The 24,421-nt window shown below is 38.6% G+C and overlaps 1 protein-coding gene across 2 annotated transcripts in view; it reads right to left on the bottom strand.

Annotated features, from left to right (window-relative positions):
• Nucleotides 1-24,367, bottom strand: part of nhsl2 (NHS-like 2) — a 58,783-nt gene extending 34,416 nt beyond the window's left edge. The window contains exon 1 of one of the 2 annotated variants that reach the window (XM_028474797.1): nt 24,061-24,367. In XM_028474797.1, coding sequence (XP_028330598.1) covers nt 24,061-24,325 — 265 coding nt within the window. In that variant the 5' untranslated portion in view covers nt 24,326-24,367. Of the gene's footprint in view, nt 1-7,645; nt 7,939-24,060 lie in introns of those variants that run through there. The other variant, XM_028474798.1, reaches the window with a different exon arrangement.
• Nucleotides 24,368-24,421: the final 54 nt, after the last annotated feature.

The raw sequence follows: 24,421 nt of genomic DNA, 5'->3' as shown, positions 1-24,421 counted from the left end.
ATAAATAAATAAATAAATAAATAAATAAATAAATAATACAGAATTAACATTTCAAATTAATAAAATTAAATATAAGGAAAAGTTTTAACAAATACATAAATGAATAAACAAATTAACAAATAAACTAAATAGAAAATAAAATGATCCTGAATAAATAACATTTTAAAATAATAAAAGCCCAAATTTAATGAAATGACAAAATAAAGGAAATTAAATAAATAGAACAAATTATACAGAATAAACATTTTAAAATAATACAATTAAACAAAATGGAAAAATTTAATAAATTAATAACAAAAAACAAACAAACAAATAAATACATACATACATAAATGAGCAGACAAACATAAAACATGTGACGTAATCAAGTTTTTATTATTATTATTATTATTATTATTATTATCTCCAGGACATGGGTCAGACCACGTGCTGACTCAGCTCATCTATGATCTAATCTTAAATTCCTCTGAAGTCGTTGTGAACACATTAGTGTAATTTAACACCAGCCTCAGCAGATAAAATGTAAAGCTCATTGTTAAAATAAGAATGCTTTTGTATTCACTTATTAATTTATTTTAAAATTATTTCAGTTAAAAAAAAATTTCATTTTTTTTTTTCATAAATGAAAACTTTTATTCTCATTGATTATTGACTTTGAAAACAAATGTAAACATTCCGCGTAACGTTAAACGGGGAGTGGTATGTATAGAGCAGTGTTTTTCAAATAAATAAATAATAAAATAAATAAGATAAAAAATATACTGAATAATAAAAAAGAACAGACAAACAACAACAACAACATACACAAAATGACACCAAAAACACACTAAATGAGAGAAAAACACAGAAAATCACTAGAAAATACACAAAAATATACAGAGAAACGTACAAAACAACATCAAAAACTCACACACAGATAGAATAATTTAAATAATACCAACAACACAAAAACACACAAATTGAGAGAAGAATATACTGAATAATGAAAAAAAACAGACAAACAACAAGAAAATACACAAAATCAGAACGTTCTAATGTTCTAGTCGGACACAGGGAGGACTGATGTAGGGCGTAAAAGGTCACGCCCTGACTTCATGTTTCTGCTCTAATCAGGAGGTAAAAACATCTCCATCAACGTGTGTGTGCGTGCGTGCGTGCGTGCGTGTGCGTGTGCGTGTGTGTGTGTGTAAATACATAAAGTTCAGTTTCTGAGTGTCAAACACCAGGAAAACCAGCAGAATCACACTAGTAACTGGACTGGTTCTCAGACTAACATCAGATACTTTTAACTCCTGAGGACAGAAACATGAAGTCCGTCTCTTACCACGTCTGGACCAGAAAACGTCCATGTGTGAGCGCTGAAATCCTCCTCAGAACAGAGACGTTTACAGACGTGACCACGAGGAGCAGCAGGGGAGGAGCCAAACGAGGAGATACCAGTATGAAGGAGAGGAAAGTTTCCTTTGGTGTGACGGACGGAGAAAGAAAAGAAAGGAAAGGAAAGCGTTTCCTTCCCCTCCGTCACCACTGAGGAATCAGGAGCTGATAAGTGGAAGTGCGTTCCTGTGGGAGTCTGTGTGTAAAGTTTATGAGGAAAACCAGGACGGCTCAACGTTCCAGCTCATAAACAAAACAACTCCAAACCACCAAAGAAACGTTCCATATAAAGTCACATTTGAAAAAGAAAAACCTAGAAGTTCCTCCAACCTTTTACTATGTAAAGATAACCAGTGTGTCTCTGAGGTCCTGTACTATGAAGCTGGATTTCCTCTTAGCAAGATAACTTCCTGGATTTATTCAGTGTGCGCTGTACAGTACTACAATGCTGGCTAACTTCATACCAGGCTGAATCACCATGGTAACTTATGAAGTGGATCAAATCTGAGCGAGTATTAGAATCCCGCCTCCTGACCAATCAGATCTCTTGGATAAAGATGTAATGACCCGTCACGTGTTTTTCTTGCCATGCTGTATGTTTTTAGTTTTCATTTCTTAGTTATGGATTCATTTATGTGTATTTTTGGTGTCGTTTAGTGTGTTTTTAATTTAATTTTGTGTGTTTTGGTGTCATTTTCAGAGTTTTCTGGAGTCAGAACGTGTTTATATCCTGCTTCATAGTACAGCTGTTCTCTGTTAGGTGAAGCTAACAGAGATAAATCCCAGATTTACTTATCCAGCTTTGAAATTTAGCCCCTTGGAGTCATTTGTGTGTATTTTTAGTGTACTTTTGTTTCTGGTGTAATTTTGATAATTTTCTGGCATCAATTTTTTTTTATTCTCTATATCTGTGTTTTTGATGTCATCTTGAGTGTTTTTGTGGCCATGCTGTAGTTTTATTCTGTGTACTTTTGTCATTTCCTAATTTTGGATTCATTTATGTGTATTTTTGGTGTCAATTAGTGTGTTTTTAATTAAATTTTGTGTGTTTTAGTGTAATTGTGTGCGTTTCTATTGTTGTTTTAAGGGTTTTCTGGAGTCAGAACGTGTTTACATCCAGCTTCGTAGTACAGGCCTAAAGATCTGGAAAACTGGGAACAACCGGAGAACAGTTGATATCTGTAATCTGATTACTTTTGAACATAAACTAAAAATAAAACCAGGCTGTGTCAGTCGTTATGACAACTGAAAGGTTTCTTTTTCGAGCTGGAGGGCCTTCAGGACGAGTTCAACAGAGGCAAATCGTGTGTGTGTGTGTGTGTTGGTGTTGAATCCACATCCCACTGACCTGCTTTAACACCTGTGGGGTTGCCGTGGCAACCGCATCCCAAACCCCCCCTTCTTTATTCTTCCCTCAAACTCAAACTACACTCTTTCTCCCGAGGCGCCGTTTCCACTCCTATCACACTCTACTCCAGACAGACACACACACACACACACACACACACAGACACACACACACACAGAGTTGTGCTCCTCCTGCTGCAGAATCACAATGACATCATCGATGGGGGATTGTATGAATGAGCGTCTCTGGGTGGCAACGGTTGCCGTCTGTGTGGAAAACGTTGCATAGCAGCCAACAAAACTTGTTGTTTGGGAAAAATGTGCAACCAGCGAGCGTTCTCACGCTGTGCTGCTCACGACAGACCCCCAGGAAGGAGAGGGAGGAGCACGTTAGACTGTGAAGTCTCTGATTTACATCCAAACCTTTGAGGGATTCCCCTCCAGCCCAGCAGGGGGCAGCAACAACCTGGTAGTCTGGGGGCAGAGAATCTACGCATTGCTTTTTTTTTTATCTCTACTTTAAAAACCGAGCCTGGTGATTTCTGGTTAGAGCTCTTTGAAAAGGTGTGCATGTTTACTGAAGACTTCAACGAAGTAAAAGTTGGTTTTATTGTGAAGGTCTTATTAGGGGTGGATGGTAACCGCTTCAAAGATAAGATATTTGTAATTCAGGTTTGAAACAACTCCATACCAGAAACAAGTCCCACATGTTTCGATAGCTTAGCATGTAGCAACCAGTCTCACATGTTTGGGTTAGCTTAGCATGTAGAAACCAGGCTCAAGTGTTTGGTTAGCTTAGCACATAGCGACCAATCTCACATGTTTGGGTGATATTAGCACGTAGTGACCAATCCTACATGTTTGGTTAGCTTAGCATGTAGCAACCAGTCATACATGTTTGGTTAGCTTAGCACGTAGCACCCAGTCCTACATGTTTGATTAGCTGAGAACGTAGCAACCATTCCCACATGTTTTGTTAGCTTAGCATGTAGCGACCAGTCTGACATGCTTGGGTTAGCTTAGCCTGTAGCAACCAGTCCATCATGTTTTGTTAGCTTAGCATGTAGCGACCAGTCCAACATGTTTGGTTAGCTTAGCACGTAGCACCCAGTCCTACATGTTTGATTAGCTGAGAACTTAGCAACCATTCCCACATGTTTTGTTAGCTTAGCATGTAGCAACCAGTCTTACATGTTTGGTTAGTTTAGCACGTGGCAACCAGTCCTACATGTTTGGTTAGCTTAGCACATAGCAACCAGTCTCACATGTTTGAGGTAATTTAGCACGTAGCGACCAGTCCTACATGTTTTCTTAGCTTAATGCGTAGCAACCACTCCTACATGTTTAGTTAGCTTAGCACGTAATGACCAATCCTACATGTTTGGTTAGCTTAGGAAGTAGCAACCATTCCTACATGTTTAATTAGCTTAGCATATAGCGACCGGTCCTACGTGTTTTGGTAGATTAGCATGTAATGACCAGTACTACATGTTTATTAGCTAAACATGTAGCACACACACGTTTAGTAGCTAAACATGTAGCAACCAGTCAAACAAGTTGAGCTAGCTTAGCAGGTAGCGACCAGTTGCACATGTTTTGGTTAGCTTAGCATGTAGCAATGATTTCTACATTTTTTTCTTCTTTTTTTTTTTATTATCATCAGCTGATTAGTTATCAGACTGTCCAACTAAAAACACGTCGTTAGCGTTTGACTAAATCATGTGACGAGTGCTGCACGTTGTCTGAAGGAGACAAATGGGTGTTAGAATCTGATTAAAGTCAAGGTCACACACACACACACACGCACACACACACACACACACACACACACACACACACACACACACACACACACACCAACACACAAACGTCCTCCAGGAAAAGAGCAAGCGAGCATATGTTTACTCTGACGTGTGTATTGACACACACACACACACACACACCTCATCCATCTCTTCCTTCCTCTCTTTCCACCAGAGAAGCCAGTTAAGAGGTTTGAATTTCCTCGCTCTGTCATCTCCGCCTCTCTCGCCCTCTGAGGTAATTAAGGAGCATGCCGATATTTGCCCGTTCAGGAGCGCCGTATCGCACAGACACACAATTGCACAAATCAAACGTGTGAGAAGGGGGCAGAAATAATTGCCACGCAGCATTGTTCTACCAGGCGAAAGGAGCAGCTGACCCAGTTCAATCCAGCCTAGAAACCCAGAGGATGGAAAGTGGAGAAGATGGATGGAGACGCTGGAAAACCCACAGAGAGGAAAGACAACCAGGGAAGACATCATCACAAGAAGTGCCAGAACATTAGGACCAGCTATTGTCCAACAGCACACGTCATGTTCAGTCCACATTCTTGTCTAATAAAATGATTAAAGGTTGAATCACTGCAGATCATCCCACATTCCAAGTCATTTATTAGGGAAAAATTCACCTCAAACATGCCGAAAGAAGTTGGAACCAATGTTTTTACAATCCGACATTTTTGTCGTTTCATTGCTCAAGAGTATCGTCCAATATTCTGACGAAACATTACAACATTACAACACCCTACGACTAAATATCAATTGTCCTCAGAGATAAAACTAGTAATACTAGTAAAACTAAGTGGTCAAATATTCTTTGTTTCTTCATTGTAAACGTAAGAAAAAATCGTTTGAACTTGTTTTCTTTGGGTACAGCGGACCGCTCTCGGGACTCGGCAAGACGTCAACATTATCTTTAGATGCTTGAAGCCGAGCCGTTGTTCTCCTTAAAGCACCCCTGAAGGTATTTCAAGGGATTTATTCCTCGTTAATGTCATATTTTTACAATAACTTTGGAAAAATTACCCTCAAACATGCAGAAAAAAGTCGGAACCAACGTTTTTATAATTTGACACTTTTATTGTTTCATTGCTCAAGAGGATCGTCTAATATTCTGACAAAACATTGCAACATTTTCTCTGGCACCTAAATATCAATCATCTTTAGAGATACGACTCGTAAAACTAAGCTAACTTTAGCTTTAGATCCTTGAAGTCTTGCGTCCGACTTCGTGAAAACATCCCTAAAGCTATTTTACATTCTTTATTTGGCTCCGTTTGCCCCTACTGACAGTTTTTTTTACAGATTTCACTTCTTGTCAAGTATTTCTTTCATTTCTCGCACCCCTTTACTCAAGTCTCATCATCTTTCACTCTGGAACATTCTTAGATCCCACATCTTTATTCTATGAATGATCTCATTCTGCATGAAAGTCTCCTGGTTTTAATCAAGATGTTTTATCGGCAACTTTGGTGATGCTTTTAAACTCCGGGCCCCAAATTTGTGGCTCACGAGTAATCATTCACTTCCTAAGGCGGAAATGGCTAAAACATTATTTTTATTATTTGTTTTCTTCTTTTTTTTTAAACAAAATAAAGCAAAAATTGCAATATAAAAATAACTAAACCCTCACTGACATGTATTGGAGCAACTTTAGCAAACTGACAGACGTCAAATCTCGCACAAAACCTCACGTGATTTTAGCCTGTGCAATTGGCAGAGTTCTAAAGCAAAGAAATATGAAACAAACAATAATATATCATTCAGTTAAACGTATTAAGCATGTTTGGCACGGTATAGAGAAGTTTAATAGTCTGTAATGACATCCAATCAGGGAAAAACGATGAAACAGATACAAAACGGAAAAGGGTAAACTTTCAAACACATTAGGGAGAATTTGGGAACGGGAAATCAGAACTTCTACGAGCAACTTTTTAAGAGATGGGACATCATGATTGGCGACATTGGGGAGCTGAGGGGGATGTGCTGCGTGTGCGTGGACGAACAAAAATGGTTCTATTTCCCGACAGATGAATGTCTTTTAGGGTGCGTAACCCCCGACGTTTAAAGCGTTTAAAACGTTTAAAATTCTGCCGGTCTCGCAGTGTTTCCAATTGATCGATCCTCGATGGATTAGGAGCGACGTGAACGTAACCGCTCGCAAAGTGGATCAAACACAGGAAGCATCAGTAATGACAGAGCGCGCGGCATTATGGGTGATCAGGAGAATCGGGGACCACACAAAACAGGTCGTTAAAACCACCAAAAACTGCACCAGAAGCTGTTTGGAAAGGATCATAAGTTGTTCTCTGTTGCAAACTGAGCCAAACCAAGACGATTAAATCATCAGCTGTTCTCCAACCATTCAGACCGAGTCCAGGACTAAACTGGTGTAACGCACCCTTAGAGCTAAAGCGGGGTGGGCAATGAATGGAACAGTGGTCGACACCAAACGTCTGATCACGCTTGACAAATCAGGCACCCCTGCTCCTGAACCAATGAAAAGAGACCAATTGCCACTTTAGCATTCTGCAGATGTTGTAGATATTGAAACATAAAATAATCCCCAACAATTCATTCAGTTTTTGTCATTATTGAGATGAATTATTAAAATCCTCTATAGTGACTCACCCATTCACCGTACTCACTGGAAACATCAGAGGTCCATAAATGACACTGAGCCACATTCACTCATTCACACACTAACGGTGACAGCGCTGTCTGCTACTACGGTAACCTGCCTTTGTACCACCTTTGGGTTTAGCACAAGAACCGGTACAACCTTGAGTTGGAACCCTGCAAGACGACCCCTCTAACCCCCTGAGCCAGAGTCGCCCAGGTAAACCACATCAGTCTACTCCACACATGCAGGACCAGTCGTCTATGGAGACACAACTAGTAACTAGTACTGGTTCTGATGGTGGACACGGCAAACGATGACGGTATCATGACCTGCACACGTACGCAAGTCTCACACGAGCAACGAACACACAGTACAAGCTGAAAGGGTCCGTGAAGGATGCAAGGCTCTGTGGGATAAATGGAGAAGCGGGTGAACGAGGTGGTGCAGGACAGATGGTGTGCGGAGGGGGTATGAGGACCAGGGAGAGACCACAGACCTGTTGCTGATTTGGGTCGGTGTCGTCCTTTGGGCCGTCGTTGGGAATTGCCCATACTATTCTTCCTGTCCCAAAACATCACCGCCTCATGCCACGAGCGCTAAGGACACACACACGCACTGACTGAGGAGGGTGTGTGTGTGTGTGTGTGTGTGTGTGTGTGTGTGTGTGTGTGTGTGTGTGTGTGTGTGTGCACGTCAGAGGATGTGTAGAGAATTGTAGCATCCCAGAGTGTGTGGCTGCATGTCTGCAACGTGTGTGTGTGGAGCCCGGTGTGTGTGACTGCAGATGATGGAGACTGTGTGTGTGTGTGTGTGTGTGTGTGTGTGTGTGTGTGTGTGTGTGTGTGTGTGTGTGCGTTTGTGTGAGAGAGACAGAGAGAGAGAGGATGTGTGTGCATGTGTTTAATGCAAGTGTGCGTTTGTGTGTGTGTCAGAGAATGGATGGAGAGCCGCTGCAACGCTGAGTGTGCGTTTGCATGTCTGCAACGTGTGCGTGTGTGTGTGTGTAGACGGTGTGGGACCGCAGAGGATGTAGACTGTGTTCTCGTGTGTGTGCGTGTGCGTGTGTGTGTGCGCACACTGAGTTACGTGAGCTGTTGACAAAGCAGGCTGTGCAAGTGTGTAAGGAAAAGTGTGTGGGAGCAGCTGTTGGGATGAAAGGTGTGTGTGTGCATGAGTGTGTGTGTGTGTGCATGGGTGTGCATGGGTGTGTGTGTATGCGTGAGAAGAGAGAGATAGAGCAAGCATCCGATGTGTTGATTAGCTCTCAGCCAATCGTATCCATCCACTGATGTTCAATTCATAAAGAGCCAGGCAGAATGAGCCAATCAGAGACCCTAGAACCTGTGTGTGTGTGTGTGTGTGTGTGTGTGTGTGTGTGTGTGTGTGTGTGTGTGTGTGTGTGTGTGTGTGTGTGTGTGTGTGTGTGTGTGTGTGTGTGTGTGTGTGTGTGTGTGTGTGTGTGTGTGTGTGTGTGTGTGTGTGCGTGCGTGCGTGCGTGCGTGCGTGCGTGTGTCTGTGAGCGAGAAATGAGAAAAAAGGGGAGGGGCTGGGCTAATCTCCTGATTGGCTGATTTCAGTGATGTGACAGGACTAAAGCCAGGACAAGGACAAAAGTTTACGGACACCCTTAAAGGGGACATATCATGGTTTTAAATCCTTCCTTTTTACATATAAATCATACAGTTGTGGTCTATATAAAGCAGAACTGCACTGCTTGGGTCTGAATTCCTCATTATTATAGCTCCACCCCTTTTCTACCCCTTTTCTGATGTGCTTCTGAGAGCAACTCGTTTTGGTGCGGTCTCTTTAAATGCAAATGAGACACTTCATACCCCGCCCCCTCTTCAGGTGACACTTGGTTCAACTCCACCCTGCTCGGCCATTTTTGTAGTTTGATAGAAGAGATACGGCTATGTAGCGGCTCATAAACTTTTTATTCACACGTTATTTACAAAATGTCAACAACAGAAGACTTGTCCATCCAGCCTTACATGTTTGAGCCAGAGTCTGACCCAGATGAAAATGAAGATGATGAACCTGCAGAACCCTAACAAGTGAGCTAACACAAGCACCGAGCTAACGCTAGCGCCAAGCTAACGTCACAAAATGCATTTTAATAGTCTTTTCAAAGACAAAAACGGCAAAATAAATTGACTAATGAAAACTTTAGACTTAAATTAAATCACGTAGGCCATATCATCAAGGATCTAAAACGAGCACACAGCGCTAACATATGAAGACGGTGCAACTGCTAATGCTAACAAAACAATGACAGGGACGTCTTATCATCACACTTTTTAGCGTTATTTACAGCTTACCGAAGTGCTCTGTTTGTCGTCTCCAAAGATAGAAGGAATTGAACCCTCAATCAGACAAAGTCTTTCGGCAAATCCTTCTTTATACTGGTGGAGGTTGATGAAGCAGTCATCATTGAAGTGCTTCACACACAAAAATGACCTTACCCACAGATGTGGGTACATTTCTATAAAAAATAAAACTCAACCAGGCACTTTGAAAAGGTTCTGATGCTGTAATGAAGCGTGTGGGTTACTACATCCAACAACCAAACATTTTGACTTATCCTCTCGTAACTTCTGCATCCTTGAACTTGGACTACAAAATAAAAGCGAGAAATAAAAATGGCGGATTGCTCGAAGTGTTACACCTGGAGTCGATGTCCTAATTTGGCAGTTCCGCTGCAAATACTGTGATGTAATAGTTCAAAAAACGTAATAGAGAATAGAAAAATCGAAACAGATTGAAAAATATGAGCAAAACAGAATATAAAGATATCTACGGAGCACCTGAAGAGACTAATTTGATTTTTTCTGTACTTCTAAACACTCTAAATATACAACAAAATGCATTTAAGGGCTAAAAAAGTGGATTTAGCATGATATGTCCCCTTTAAAGAGATGCAATCAATACATGAATGTATCTGCTGTGAAAAAGACCTGCTAACTACCAATTAACTAACCAGCCAGTAATTAACCAGTGAACCCAACATCCCACCCAAAACATCACAAAACTGACCATTTTAAGAAACCACCAAATCCAGCAACCAGTTTAAACTAACAACTAACTGACTAACCAACCAACCACCAATCAACCAATTAATCCAGTGACTCATCAGCAAACCACCAAAGATTTACAAACCAAACCAACCATCAACCAACCTACCATCAACCAACCTACCATCAACCAACCTACCATCAACCAACTTACCATTAACCAACCTGGTATCAACCAACCTCCCCATGAACCAACCTAACATCAACCAACTAGGCATTCAACAAACCTCTCTATCAAACAACCTCCATCAACCAATCTACCATCAACCAACCTGCTGGCAACCAACCTACCATCAAGCTACCAACCTGCCATAAACCAACATGCAATCGACCAACTTCCATTCAACCAACCTCCCCATCAACGAACCTACCATCCACCAACCTACATCAACCAACCTATCATCAACCAACCTATAACCAACCAATCTGACATCAACCTACCTACCATCAACCAACCTATAACCAACCAACCTGACATCAACCTACCAACCATCAACCAACCTATAATCAACCAACAAGTGACCAACAAACTAAACCAACTAACCAATAAACCTTGCAACCATCCAACCCAGAACTAACTAGAACTAATCACCAACAAACTATCATAAGGTAACCTACTACTAGATCTGCTACTAACAGACTAACTAACCAGACCTAAACTAACCCTGGGAGGCCTTCAGTGAACTTTCCTTCACTGATGAAGCGTGATGAAGAGGGTCATTCATAATAATGGGTGTAATGAATAATTTGGTCTCTGATGGAATCTAAAGTTTCTAAAGCTGCTTTTCTGGGCGTGTGAAGAAAAGCCTAAAGTTGGTCCATGAAACATTGAGAGCGTGTGAAGCAGAGGAGGATGAAGAGAGGAACAAGGGAAAAGCTCCTGATAGACGGAGGGAGGGATGAATAAATGAAGACACAGAGAGAAGAAGAAGAAGAGATGGAGCGTTAATTAATTAACACTCTGAAGAGGTTGGAGCAGGTTTCACTGAAACATCAGCACCAATCACACGCCTCGTCCAATCACACGCCTCGTCCAATCACACGCCTCATCCAATCAACTCTGAATTCTCTTTGTCGTCTCCACACGAGTGTGTTTGTGTTTGAAGGCATTCTGTCTATTTTTGTGAGATGTTATTTGTCTTGATTTTCTTTTTTGTCATTGTTTGTTTTTTTTGGTAATCATTTTGCGTATCTTTGTTGTTATTTTGTGTATTTGCATTGTTGCTTTTGGCTGTTTTGTTGTTATTTTGTGCATCTTTGTTGTTCTTTGACTTATTTGTGTTGTGGTTATGTGTATCTTTGTTGTTACTTTGTATTTTTGTGTTGATTTTGTGTATTTTTGTAGTGCTTTTGTGTATTTTTCCTGTAGTTTTATGTGGTTTGCTGTTATTCTATGTGATCTTGTGGTCCTTTTGTGTATTTATGTTGTGCTTTTGTGCATCTGTTGTTATTTTGTGTATTTTCGTAGTCCTCTTTTGTATTTATGTTGTGTTCTTGTGTGTCTTTGTTGTTATTTCTTGTTTTTTTTGTTATTTTGTGCATCTTTGTAGTCCTTTTGTGTATTTTGTGGTCCTTTTGTGTGCTTTGTGTGTGCGTGTCCTCATTCCACTCTTCCATCACATGATCTCGGCATCATTCTCACACATTCCTGCAGCTCTGCAGAAAATCGCCTCATCCCTAAAGAGCAGCTAAGCTAACGCTGCTGGACACGCTGGGACAGAGTTTGGGTTGTTAGTGTGTGTATGTGTGTGTGTGTGTGTGTGTGTGTGTGTGTGTGTGAAAAGTCTTTGAGGTTCTTTAAGAGAACATGGACTGAATAAATAATTTGTTTTTGAACCAAGAAAACCAACCAGTTTAGCTGTTGCTGTGTCACTTCATCTGGTTAATGTTATAAATGGTGACCAGTCTTTAATGCTGTCACTTACTGTTTACATTCATCTGAACTACACGTTTTTATTAGTTTTTTTTTTTTTACATCCGTCATTAAAATAAAAAATAAAAAACAGTCACAAGATAACATGATCACCAGTCGACCCGTAGCACCAGCTGCAGATGCTCACTTTGATCCAACTTCATCATTTATTGTGTGTATTAGGGCTGGACGACATGGACCAAAATTCATATCTCAATATTTTATCTCAAAATGTCGATACATATGATATAAAACTCGATAATTTTAATTCAAACAAAAAGACAGTCATCAACATCACCCGCCAGATTGGTTCTCATTATAACTCACAACCTTTTCCTAAATGTCCTAAATCCAAGAACTTAGATGTAAACATAAAAAAATATTATCACATTAGAATATAAAATTACTAACTATCTGAAACGGTTTATAAGAAAAGCTGTCCGCTATGAAGAAACCTCAGAGTCAGAAAAATGGAACAAGGGCAATAACTCCAGAAAAGATAATTGTGTGCTTCTCATTTTCAAACTCCATCAAATTATTGAAACCCTGAAGCCACACACCAGAGTGTGTGTGTGTGTGTGTGTGTGTGTGTGTGTGTGCGTGTGTGTGTGTGTGTGTGTGTGTGTGTGTGTGTGTGTGTGTGTGTGTGAGACCAAACAGCAGCTGATTTCTGAGTCCGAAACTGATCAAAGGGCGCCTCTCAGTGGACACAGTGAAAACTGCAGAAATTCATTCCTTTTAGAAACATAATATAACTTATTTGTACTTAGTAATAATGATATATGATGATATATTTAGTAGTTATAACGTATTACAATGTATTCATAATGAAGAAAATCTATTTTATTTTGAAGTTTAAAAAAGGTGTATGTAACAGCAACTTTTTGCAACATTTCTCAACAAAAACCACATTTAACAAACTTTTAAATGTTACTTTTGACCAGATTTACAGCAATATTTGTGACATTTGTGAAATTTACTCTTCTCGTAAAATGTAATGCTAATGTTAAATCTAAATGAATATTTTAAAAATTTAATTTAAATGTTAAATATTAAATGTATATCAAAATGTTAAATCTAAATGCTAAATGTTTAATGTAAATGTTTAATCTAAATGTAAATGTGAATGTTAAATGTTAAATCTAAATGTTAAATCTAAATCTAAATGCCAAGTGTTAAATCTAAATGCTACATCAAATTATAAATGTTAAGTAATAAATCTAAATGTTACATCTAAATATAAATGTTAAGTGTTAAATCTAAATGTCAAATCTAAATGTTAAATCTAAATGTGAAACCTAAATGTCAAATCTAATTGTAAAATCTAAATGTTAAATCTAAATGTTACATTTAAATATAAATGTTACATTTAAATATAAATGTTAAGTGTTGAATATAAATGTTAAACCTAAATGCCATGGTTAAAACGAAGTATTTAGCTAATATGCAAATTCACCAGAAGTACCAAAATAAAAGCTCAGTGATGCAAAGGAATTATAATTATTTATGAATTATTATTTTTTTCTAATATTTATACATTCATTTCATTAAAAAAAAATAATATGATTAATACATGAATATGCTTCTTAAATTATTGTGAAAGACTAATGGCGTAATTAATTAAATAGTAAGTTAAATCTATTGAATCATAATTGATATAAATATAAAGCACATTTATTGATATGATTAAAAGTAGTTTATGAACTAAAACTAAGCCCTGGAATGAGGAAAATAAGGAAAAACAGTAAAGTTTTGTTGAGAAAATAAACAGGAAATATCAAAGATAGGAGATAAAAGACTTCAAAGTGTTGAATGTGTAACTTTAGATATTAATCAAGAAAACTAAAAGCTCATGCATGAACTTTAAGGGACAAGAAGGGAAACATTACGACTGTATTTAGCTCCTTTTAATCCTTTAAAAACAAAGAAAATGGTTAGGGTTAGGTTTCCCTTTGTGGGACAAATAAAGGTCATTTTTTATATCACTCGCGTTGCTACAAACAGTGGTATTAGGCTCGCGCCCCCAGTGGAAACAAACAAATATGAGCAGTAATGGTTTTAATTGAAACAATGCTTTTATTTTGGTAGCTCAGTGAAGAACAAAGAAGAATATTAAATCTAAATGTTAAATCTAAATCTATTCTTAAATGTTTTCCTTTTTTTAAACCCATTATTTATTCACTAATTTATTTATTTTCATTTCCTTTTAATTTTTACCTTGTGTTTTTTCACCAACAATTTATTTATTCATTCATTTATGTTTTTACTTTCATATATGATTTTATTTTGTTTGTTTGTTGTTTCAAATATATTTCTAGTTTTATTGGTATTTACTTCCTGATCTTATTTCATGTTTATCTTGTTTAAATATTACATTATTTACCTCTTTCCACCTGATTGTTTCACAGTGTGTGTGTGTGTGTGTGTGTGTGTGTGTGTGTGTGTCAGCATGGCTCCTGTGTCACACAGAGAACAAAGGGCAGGTAGAGGACACTAAAATCCCTGGCAACTGGAAACGAGCAGCGAAGTAGGAAAAAAAAAAGTCTATGAATATTTACAAAGTTAGCGACAGTAAAAATTTACTTTAGGATTTTTTTTAGTGTCTTTTGAACAACTATAAGCTCCTCCCACAGCTCAGTGTACATCCACAGATACATGCAGTTCACAATTTTACTCACTAGATGGCACTGATGGCTGAAAAACCCACAGATAAGTCGCTGTGGTTTATAAGTCGTTCCTCAGTTAGAAATGAAACAAGCAGTGACTCATATTTACAAAAACAAAAAAAACAACCTGACATTCAACCATCAACCAAAATATGTGTATCATTCGTTCATTTGTTTTTCATTATGAAACAAAAACATGAAAAATGAAAAAAAAAAAAAAACACTCATTATTTAATATTTGTTTCCAAAACCAAAATGAAAAAACGGAAAACGCCTTGTTTTTCATATTCAAGCTCTTTTGCTTCAGTACAGAAAACAAAAAACAAAAAACAAACACCTTTATTTGTTTTCTCCATTACCGATTTGTCAAAGTACGTGACATTCAACCAACCGACCCTCAACCAACCAGAGTGGTATTCCATAAAGCAGGTTATGTTCAAACTCTGAGTATGTTCAGGCTGAAATGAGGGAAACTCTGAGTATCTCATTCCCAAACGCGAGGTATGTTCTTCTCTGAGTATGTTACCATGGCAACATTGTCCGTGAACTAAACCTGGTCGCTGGAAGGTTTTATCAAAGAAACCCTGGGTTTCTACCTGGCTCCGCCCACCTGAACACCATTTCTGAACACTTTAATGAACCTTAACTTTTCTCTGAAACACATTAGTAACATCACACACCACAGACGTGTTCACATCATTACTAATGTTGTGTTGCTTTACGTCTTTTTTTTTTAGTTTTCTTATAACATTGTGGATGTAGATCATTAAGTGAAACACACTGAGAGGTTGATCTGCATTAAAACATCTACTGACGTCTGTAGTAAAGTTCTCTGAATACAAACATGTGGATAATACAGTATAAAGGAGGAGATGATCATCATCCACTTTAAAGGCTCGATTGTTGTTTTATATTGTTATACAGTTAAATCTATAGATCACACATCTATAATGGTATGATGGCGCAGTGAATTGTGACGCTGCTCTTGGAAGTGACGGGTTGCGGGTTCGCGTTCCGCTTCAGTGTTTTTTTATGACATTTTTTAGGACGTTGAGATGACTCTGGTGATAATATTACATTAAAAATCAATATAAATGATGTGATATCAAGCGGCATTTACTGTCTTTATATCCAGTGTAACAGGAGGACTCTCTATGCAGACATCCTATACAGCTGTCACGTCTCCTCTGACACATTCTATTCATATTATTCACCGCTCGTCACGTCACTGAAGCAATAAAGTGATGAAGTGACCAAAAAGTGTGACTAATCACAGGTGATTTAAGCCACTATAGTCACTGAAGACTGAACACACCTTTAGAACAGGCTCATATTCATCAAACAACGGCTTATTTCACCCATTACGGTGAATAAATCACTATTTTCAGTTTGGTTGCCATGGCAGCTCGACTAATCTTCGATCCATTGATGATGGCTTTTTATCGCACGCGTGCACGTCAGTAACCCAAGGTTTACAAACTCAGGGTTGATTGACCCACTTCATACCAGCTGTAATGGAATCAGATACACAGAGTTTCCCATCGCTGGGTATGTTGACCCAGAGTTTATGGATAGACTCAGAGTTTGTTAACCCTCCTTTATGGAACACCCCTCTGAAGTCGTTCCTCAATCTTAAATAAAAATAGGCAGTGACTCAAATTTGTGAAAATAAAAAAAACACAAATCAGGAAGATGAAGAAGAGGAAGTCAGATATCAGCCAGTCTGTTTTCTCTCTGCTCTTCTCTGTCAGCTGTTGACTTTAACTAACTCTGGACTATCCCAGGAATGTGAGGGGAAAACCAAACTCTCACTTTCTGTCCCTGGGAAAACACATTCCTCCTGCTGAGGCTGCACTGAGCCGCATATCTAACGCTCCCTCCGTACGAGCGGGTCAACACTGGGACTCTAGGATTCAGGTTTTACAACCACGTTTTCATCAGGACGCACCTGTCGTTCACTTTGACCTCATTTAATGAGAGATTTAATAAAAACACAAACAAAACTTTATCTTTAACATTAGATTTACAAAGTCAGAAAGAAGAGAATAAAATAGGAACTGTTACAAACGTTAACCAACCAACCTACAAACATAACCAACTAAACTACCAACCAACCTATAAACATAACCAACTAAACTACCAACCAACCTAAAAACATAACCAACTAAACTACCAACCAACCTAAAAACATAACCAACTAAACTACCAACCAACCTAAAAACATAACCAACTAAACTACCAACCAACCTATAAACATAACCAACTAACCTATAAACATAACCAACTAAACTACCAACCAACCTATAAACATAACCAACTAACCTAAAAACATAACCAACTAAACTACCAACTAACCTAAAAACATAACCAACTAAACTACCAACTAACCTATAAACATAACCAACTAAACTACCAACTAACCTAAAAACATAACCAACTAAACTACCAACTAACCTAAAAACATAACCAACTAAACTACCAACCAACCTAAAAACATAACCAACTAAACTACCAACCAACCTAAAAACATAACCAACTAAACTACCAACTAACCTAAAAACATAACCAACTAAACTACCAACTAACCTATAAACATAACAAACTAAACTACCAACTAACCTAAAAACATAACCAACTAAACTACCAACTAACCTAAAAACATAACCAACTAAACTACCAACTAACCTATAAACATAACCAATTAAACTACCAACTAACCTAAAAACATTACCAACTAAACTACCAACTAACCTATAAACATAACAAACTAAACTACCAACTAACCTAAAAACATAACCAACTAAACTACCAACTAACCTAAAAACATTACCAACTAAACTACCAACTAACCTATAAACATAACAAACTAAACTACCAACTAACCTATAAACATAACCAATTAAACTACCAACCAACCAACTACATTATTAACCAACAAACCAGCTGTTGTATTTTAAGAGTACAGTGTGTAGTTTGCGTGTGACTACAGTTTGGGTAGGTAGTGTGCGACTACAGTGTGTAGTTTGTATATAGTTTATGTGTGACTTCAGTGCGTGGTTTGCATGTGTCACTAAAGCGCTTGGTTTGCGTGTGTCACTAAAGCGCTTGGTTTGCGTGTGTCACTAAAGCGCTTGGTTTACGTGTTACTGAAGCGCATGGTTTTCGTGTGTCACTACGGCGCTTGGTTTGCGTGTGTCACTAAAGCGCTTGGTTTACGTGTTACTGAAGCGCATGGTTTTCGTGTGTCACTACGGCGCTTGGTTTGCATGTGTCACTAAAGCGCTTGGTTTGCGTGTGTCACTAAAGCGCTTGGTTTGCGTGTGTCACTAAAGCGCTTGGTTTGCGTGTGTCACTAAAGCGCTTGGTTTGCGTGTGTCACTAAAGCGCTTGGTTTGCGTGTGTCACTACAGCGCTTGGTTTGCGTGTGTCACTAAAGCGCTTGGTTTGCGTGTGTCACTAAAGCGCTTGGTTTGCGTGTGTCACTAAAGCGCTTGGTTTGCGTGTGTCACTAAAGCGCTTGGTTTGCGTGTGTCACTACGGCGCTTGGTTTGCGTGTGTCACTAAAGCGCTTGGTTTGCGTGTGTCACTAAAGCGCTTGGTTTGCGTGTGTCACTAAAGCGCTTGGTTTGCGTGTGTCACTACGGCGCTTGGTTTGCGTGTGTCACTAAAGCGCTTGGTTTGTGTGTGTCACTATAGTCCTTGGTTTACGTGTGTTACTGAAGCGCTTGGTTTACGTGTGTTACTGAAGCGCTTGGTTTGCGTGTGTCACTATAGCGCTTTGTTTGCGTGTGTCACTAAAGCGCTTGGTTTGCGTGTGTCACTACAGTGCTTGATTTGCGTGTGTCACTAAAGCGCTTGGTTTGCGTGTGTCACTACAGCGCTTGGTTTGCGTGTGTCACTAAAGCGCTTGGTTTGCGTGTGTCACTACAGCGCTTGATTTGCATGTGTCACTAAAGCGCTTGGTTTGCGTGTGTCACTACAGTGCTTGATTTGCGTGTGTCACTAAAGCGCTTGGTTTGCGTGTGTCACTACAGTGCTTGGTTTGCGTGTTACTAAAGCACTTGGTTTACGTGTGTTACTGAAGCGCTTGGTTTGCGTGTGTCACTACAGCGCTTTGTTTGCGTGTGACTACAGTGTGCAGTTCCGGTGCAACTACAGCGCGTAGTTCCTGTGAGACTACAGTGTTTCTACAGTGTGTAGTTTGTGTGTTTCTACAGTGTGTAGTTTGCGTGTGTGATTGCGTATTCCTGCTGTAGTTTGAAGTCGACGTTAAAGGGTTAAATGTGAGAGGAGAGCAGCAGCTCACACTCGTTCCCAGCCTCTTCCTCCTCCTCCTCTTCCTCAGGGTGAGGAATAACAAACGTCTTGCTGGGAAGTGATTGGCTAACAGCGATGATGTCATCGAGGCGAGGCGGCGAGCAGATGTGGACGTTTCTCTCTCGGGGCCTAAAGTAACGGACTAAAGTTTGGCTGTCAGCGGCAACACGTCGGCCAGAGAATGCAGTAATGATCCCAATCACTTCCAGATGACAGCCTGAGGGGAGGGGGCGGGGCTTAATCTGGTTATAGTGGGAGGAGCCTGAGTGTGACATAAACAGTACAGGCTTCGTTTGATAAAAAATGTCTGAATGTTGAGTTTTTAGCAGCTTTACTCTGGATCTGACAGTTAATAAAGAGTAAATATCTCATGTTGGTTTTAGTTTTTTCAAAATAAAAGCTGGTAAAGAAACAGTCCCACAGTTAAACATTCTGAGGATATTTTGCATTGAGCTCATGTAAACGTTCTAAACGAACCAGTTAGTTGTGCTTGGTTTGGATGAGCTCCAATATTTATTTATCAAAGTCGACTTTTTTCTGAGACAGAAATATGAATTTATTTCACTGTTAGACAGACGGTAGGAGTGAGAAAAGCAAGTTCCTGTGAACATTCCCAGAGGAAGATAAACACTCCACATTTCCAAGTTTTATGAAATTATCTGCCAAATGTTTAGATATTTTACACTAATATCCTACAATCACTGTTTATATTTGCAGTTTGACCATTTAAAACACCAAAACCAGCTATCACATAAAGCTGTAGCAGATATGCTACTAGCTTAAATCAATTGTTCTCAACCTTGGGGTCAGGACCCCATTAGAGATACTGGGAGGGGGTCATCAGAGGCCTTCAAGACACTAAGAATATTTTCTGACCAATTTGAGCCCATTTTTGCACATTTTTACCCATTTTCTGCAACTACACCAAACATATTTTTTACCTTTATTCATCACTTATTCATGCCAGATTTTTGCTCATTTTACTGCATTTTTGCTACATTACTACTATTACGACATTATTCTCATTTCTGCCACTTCATCAAATTTCAATGCCATTTCTGCACATTTTTTTCACTTTCAAAACATTTTCGACACTCTTTCCACCTAATGTCACATACTGTATGTTGAAACATTATTGTCACTTTTAATCTCTTTTCACCATATTTCATGCTTATTTTTGCCAATTTAACCACATTCACAATTTGTCATGCCCATTATTTGCCAGTTTAAACTTCATTGTTCCAATATTAATACTTTGAACCCTTTTTACCACTTTTTGCCCACTCTAATTTGCAAGTTTTAATCAATTTCTGTGGTTTTTAAAATCCCATTTCACCACCTTTTCCACCATTTTTGGTCACTTTTAACCCATTTCTGCTTATTTTTACCCTTTTTCTACAACTACACCAAACTTGCCATATTTTTAATTGCTCCTTTTAATGCATTTTGCTCCATTACTCCCATTTTCTGAACATTTTTTCAACTTTAAAGACATTTTCAGCACTTAGAAACCTTTTCTACCACTTTTCCACCTAATGTCACATATGTTGACGCATTATTGTCACTTTTAACCTCTTCTTTTCACCATATTTCATGAATATTTTTGCCAATTTAACCACATTCACCATTTGTCACGCCCATTATTTGCCAGTTTAAACTTTCCAATATTGTCACTCTAATTTGCAACTTCACCAATTTCTGTGGTTTTTAAAATCCCATTTCACCACCTTTTCCATCATTTGTGGTGGTCATGACTTTATAATAACCAACCTTATAATGTGTTTTAGCTTTGTTAGCTTTGGTTATCACACCACGTTATCAATAAGTTGCTAAAGCTACAGCTATTGGTGATTCAATCTGCAACACAGACAAATACAAACGTTTAGTTTGACATGAAACAAACTGTCAGTGAAAAACAATGGTTTAAAGTGAAGAGGACGAGGGCAGAAATATTGATTCGTTAGCATTTAGCTTCCACCCACGTGCACGTGAGAGGAGGCGTGTGCACAGTCACACACACACACACACACACACACACACACACACACACACACACACACACACACACACACACACAGAAAAGTTAAAGTAAACCAAGTGGAGGAGCTGCTCTTTATCTTTTCTTCCTCTCCTCACTTCCAAACACACACATCTGGTTTGTGTTGGAGGGGACTTTCTTACTGCTTTATTATTTCACACACACACACACGCACGCACGCACGCACGCACGCACGCACGCACGCACACACACACACACACACACACACACACACACACACACACACACACACACACACACACACACACACACACACACACACACACACACACTATAATAATAGTAGAAAACCACTAGGTAATAAATGTGTAATTAAAAATAATACCAATACTACTACACCTACTACTATCTATAATACGTATAAACGTTAATATAATCTTTATAACAATAAATAATAATAATAATAATTAAAGATGGTGTGATTTGGCCAAGAATTGAGAAAAAGTGCCAAATTTGGCCCTCTAAATTCTAAATTGCAGATTTCCTGTTGAATTTAAGTCAGAGGTCTAAATTACATTTTTGCTAGTCATGGTCCACTGCATATACAGTACCTATTGAAGGCCATCCAGCTAGTTAAAACTAGTGGAAGGATACAAACGTTAGGTGGTGCTACCGAGTCCCAAAAATGCACCAAACTATGCCAAATTTCATGAAATTGTGCCCCTGGGAAGGGCCTGAAAAATCCAAGTTAAAAAGACTAAAATCAAATCAAATAATAAATCAAATCAAATCACAGTAGAAGAAGAAAAAGAAAGAGGAGGAGAAGAAGAATAATGCATAATGTTTGACTAAAAGAGACGTTCAGGTGTGCCGTAAAAATTAGTAATTTATTAAGAAAAGGTTAAAATTCTTAAAGTTTACAGGATGACACCGAACGTTTACAACTTCCTTTATGTACAATAATGTGGGTCACAGTATAACTGTCGTTTTTACGGAAAAAGGATTTGGGCCAATTTTTATGGAGACATTTTTTTGGAGGGGCAAATCAAGAATAAAATCAAAATGTTGAGAATAAAGTTGAAATTGCGAGAATGAACTCAAAATACAATATTATGATAAAAGTCGAAGGTTTGCTAATAAAGGTAAATCTACGGAAGCTGACGAGGGTCAATTCACCATATATGACAACAAACAGCAGATCATGGTCATGTATCGATGAATGCGTTAAACTAGACTTCAGTGTTGAGTTTAATAACAAAGAGAACATTTCTATTTTAGCTCATAAATGTAATGTTTTTAAGGACTTTGATTAAAAAAAAAAAGATATTGGCAAAAACTGAATCTGTTCAGAAGGAAAAACCAGTGAAATCATGAAGAGGTGGAGCATTCAGTCCATCTGTGGCTATTGAGGAACTACGGAAACACATTAGGACCAGTGTGGATGGAGACTGTTGGAATATATGGTGAATTGGCCCTAGTCAGCTTCCATAGATTTAACTTTATTAGCAAACCTTTGACTTTTTTCACAATATTGTATTTTGAGTTTATTTTAGAAAATGAATCTAGCCTTTTTGACTTTATTTTCACCATTATATTTCAACTTTATTCGTAAAATTTCAACTTTAATCTCAACATCATATTTATTAATAATAATAATAGAAATAATAATAATGGCTTAGATTTATAAAGCGCTTTTTATCGAGGAGACTCAAAGTGCGTACAGAAACCATTATTCATTCACATCAGTCACTCACGAGTCATGCCGGTGGTGGTAAGCTACAATGTAGCCACAGCTGCCCTTGGGCATACTGACCATTTTGCGCCTACGGCCCCTCTGACCACCACCAACATTCATGGACAATTCATATCCAATCCTATGACGCAATGTGGGTAAAGTGCCTCGTCCAAGGACACAAGACAATGACTCAGATACAACGGGATTCGAACCCCAAACCCTTAGGTTAATGGACAAACCACGTTCACCTCAAAATTTCAACTTTAATCTCAACATCATATTTTGACATTATTCTTGACATTTCGACATTATTCTTGATTTACCAAAAAAAAAAAAAAAAAAACTCTCCATCAAAATTGGCCCTTAGTACGACCAACAAACGAGTAGATAATGAAATATTATATCATGAAGAATTAAATATGTATGTAAAACAATTAAGGTGAATTAAAAATTTTAAAAATGAATAAAATAAAATAATTAGGTATGAATACAATAAAATTAGAGCAATCTTTACTTTTTTATAAAAATAATTGGGAGGGAGAGGGGGTGTTAAAGAAAAACACTATTACGCCTGCAGGGCCACACCCCTTTAAATGTCCAACTTTTGAGAGTTAGTTTGAACTGTTTTCAAAGTGTGACCCCTCCATCCTCACCTGGTGGTGGGGTCCTATTGAAAATCTAATTAACGTTATTTTTAAATTTAACGTTATGAACTAAATTGGCCCAAGTCAGTTTCCATAGATTTGACATTAATAGCGAACCTTCGACTTTTTTGACAAAATTGTATTTTGAGTTTATTTTTGAAAATTAATCTTGTCTTTTTTTACTTCATTCTCGACATTATATTTGAACTTTATTCTTGAGATTTCAATTTTTATCTCAACATTTCGACGGCCATTAAAATTGGCCTTAAACCGCTTCCGTAATAATGAAATGTTAGACAAGGAAGATTTAAATATGTTATGTGTAGAACAATTAATTTTTTTTTAAATGTGAATGAAATAAAATAATTAGGTATGAATTCAATAAAATAAAAGCAATCTTTACTTTAAAAAAAAAAATTGGGAGGGGGCGTGTTAAAGAAAAAAACCGATTACCATTCTTTGAAAAAGTGTTCTGACGTCACGCCTGCAGGGCTCCGCCCCCTTTAAATGTCCAACTTTTGAGAGTTTTTTAAAACTTTTCTCAAAGTGTGACCCCTCCATCCTCACCTAGTGGTGGGGTCCCGCTGAGCAGCTCCGGGACCCGGGCCTGTAGCCGCTCCACCCTCCGCCTCAGAGCTCCAGACCTCCGGGTAACCTCCAGCATCTCCCCCTGTAGCTCCTCCAGGACACTCACACAGAGCCGCGACACGTCGGACAGCTGCCGCAGCAGCGCGCACAGGGTACGGACACGCGCCGCACAGAAGTCCGGAAGCAGCTCCGCGCACGGGCCGCACACGCGCGATGGAAATACGGAGCGTTTACAGAACGGCATGATGGAGTCCTCATGGTCCGCACCAGCACCTCCAGTCCTCCTCCATCACCACCACTAACACCAATAACACTTCTACTCACACTCTTCACTGGAGGG

This window comes from Gouania willdenowi, chromosome 18 (assembly GCF_900634775.1).
Source record: "Gouania willdenowi chromosome 18, fGouWil2.1, whole genome shotgun sequence".
Taxonomy (NCBI): Eukaryota; Metazoa; Chordata; class Actinopteri; order Blenniiformes; family Gobiesocidae; genus Gouania; species Gouania willdenowi.
This window is presented reverse-complemented; position numbering and strand designations above follow the sequence as displayed.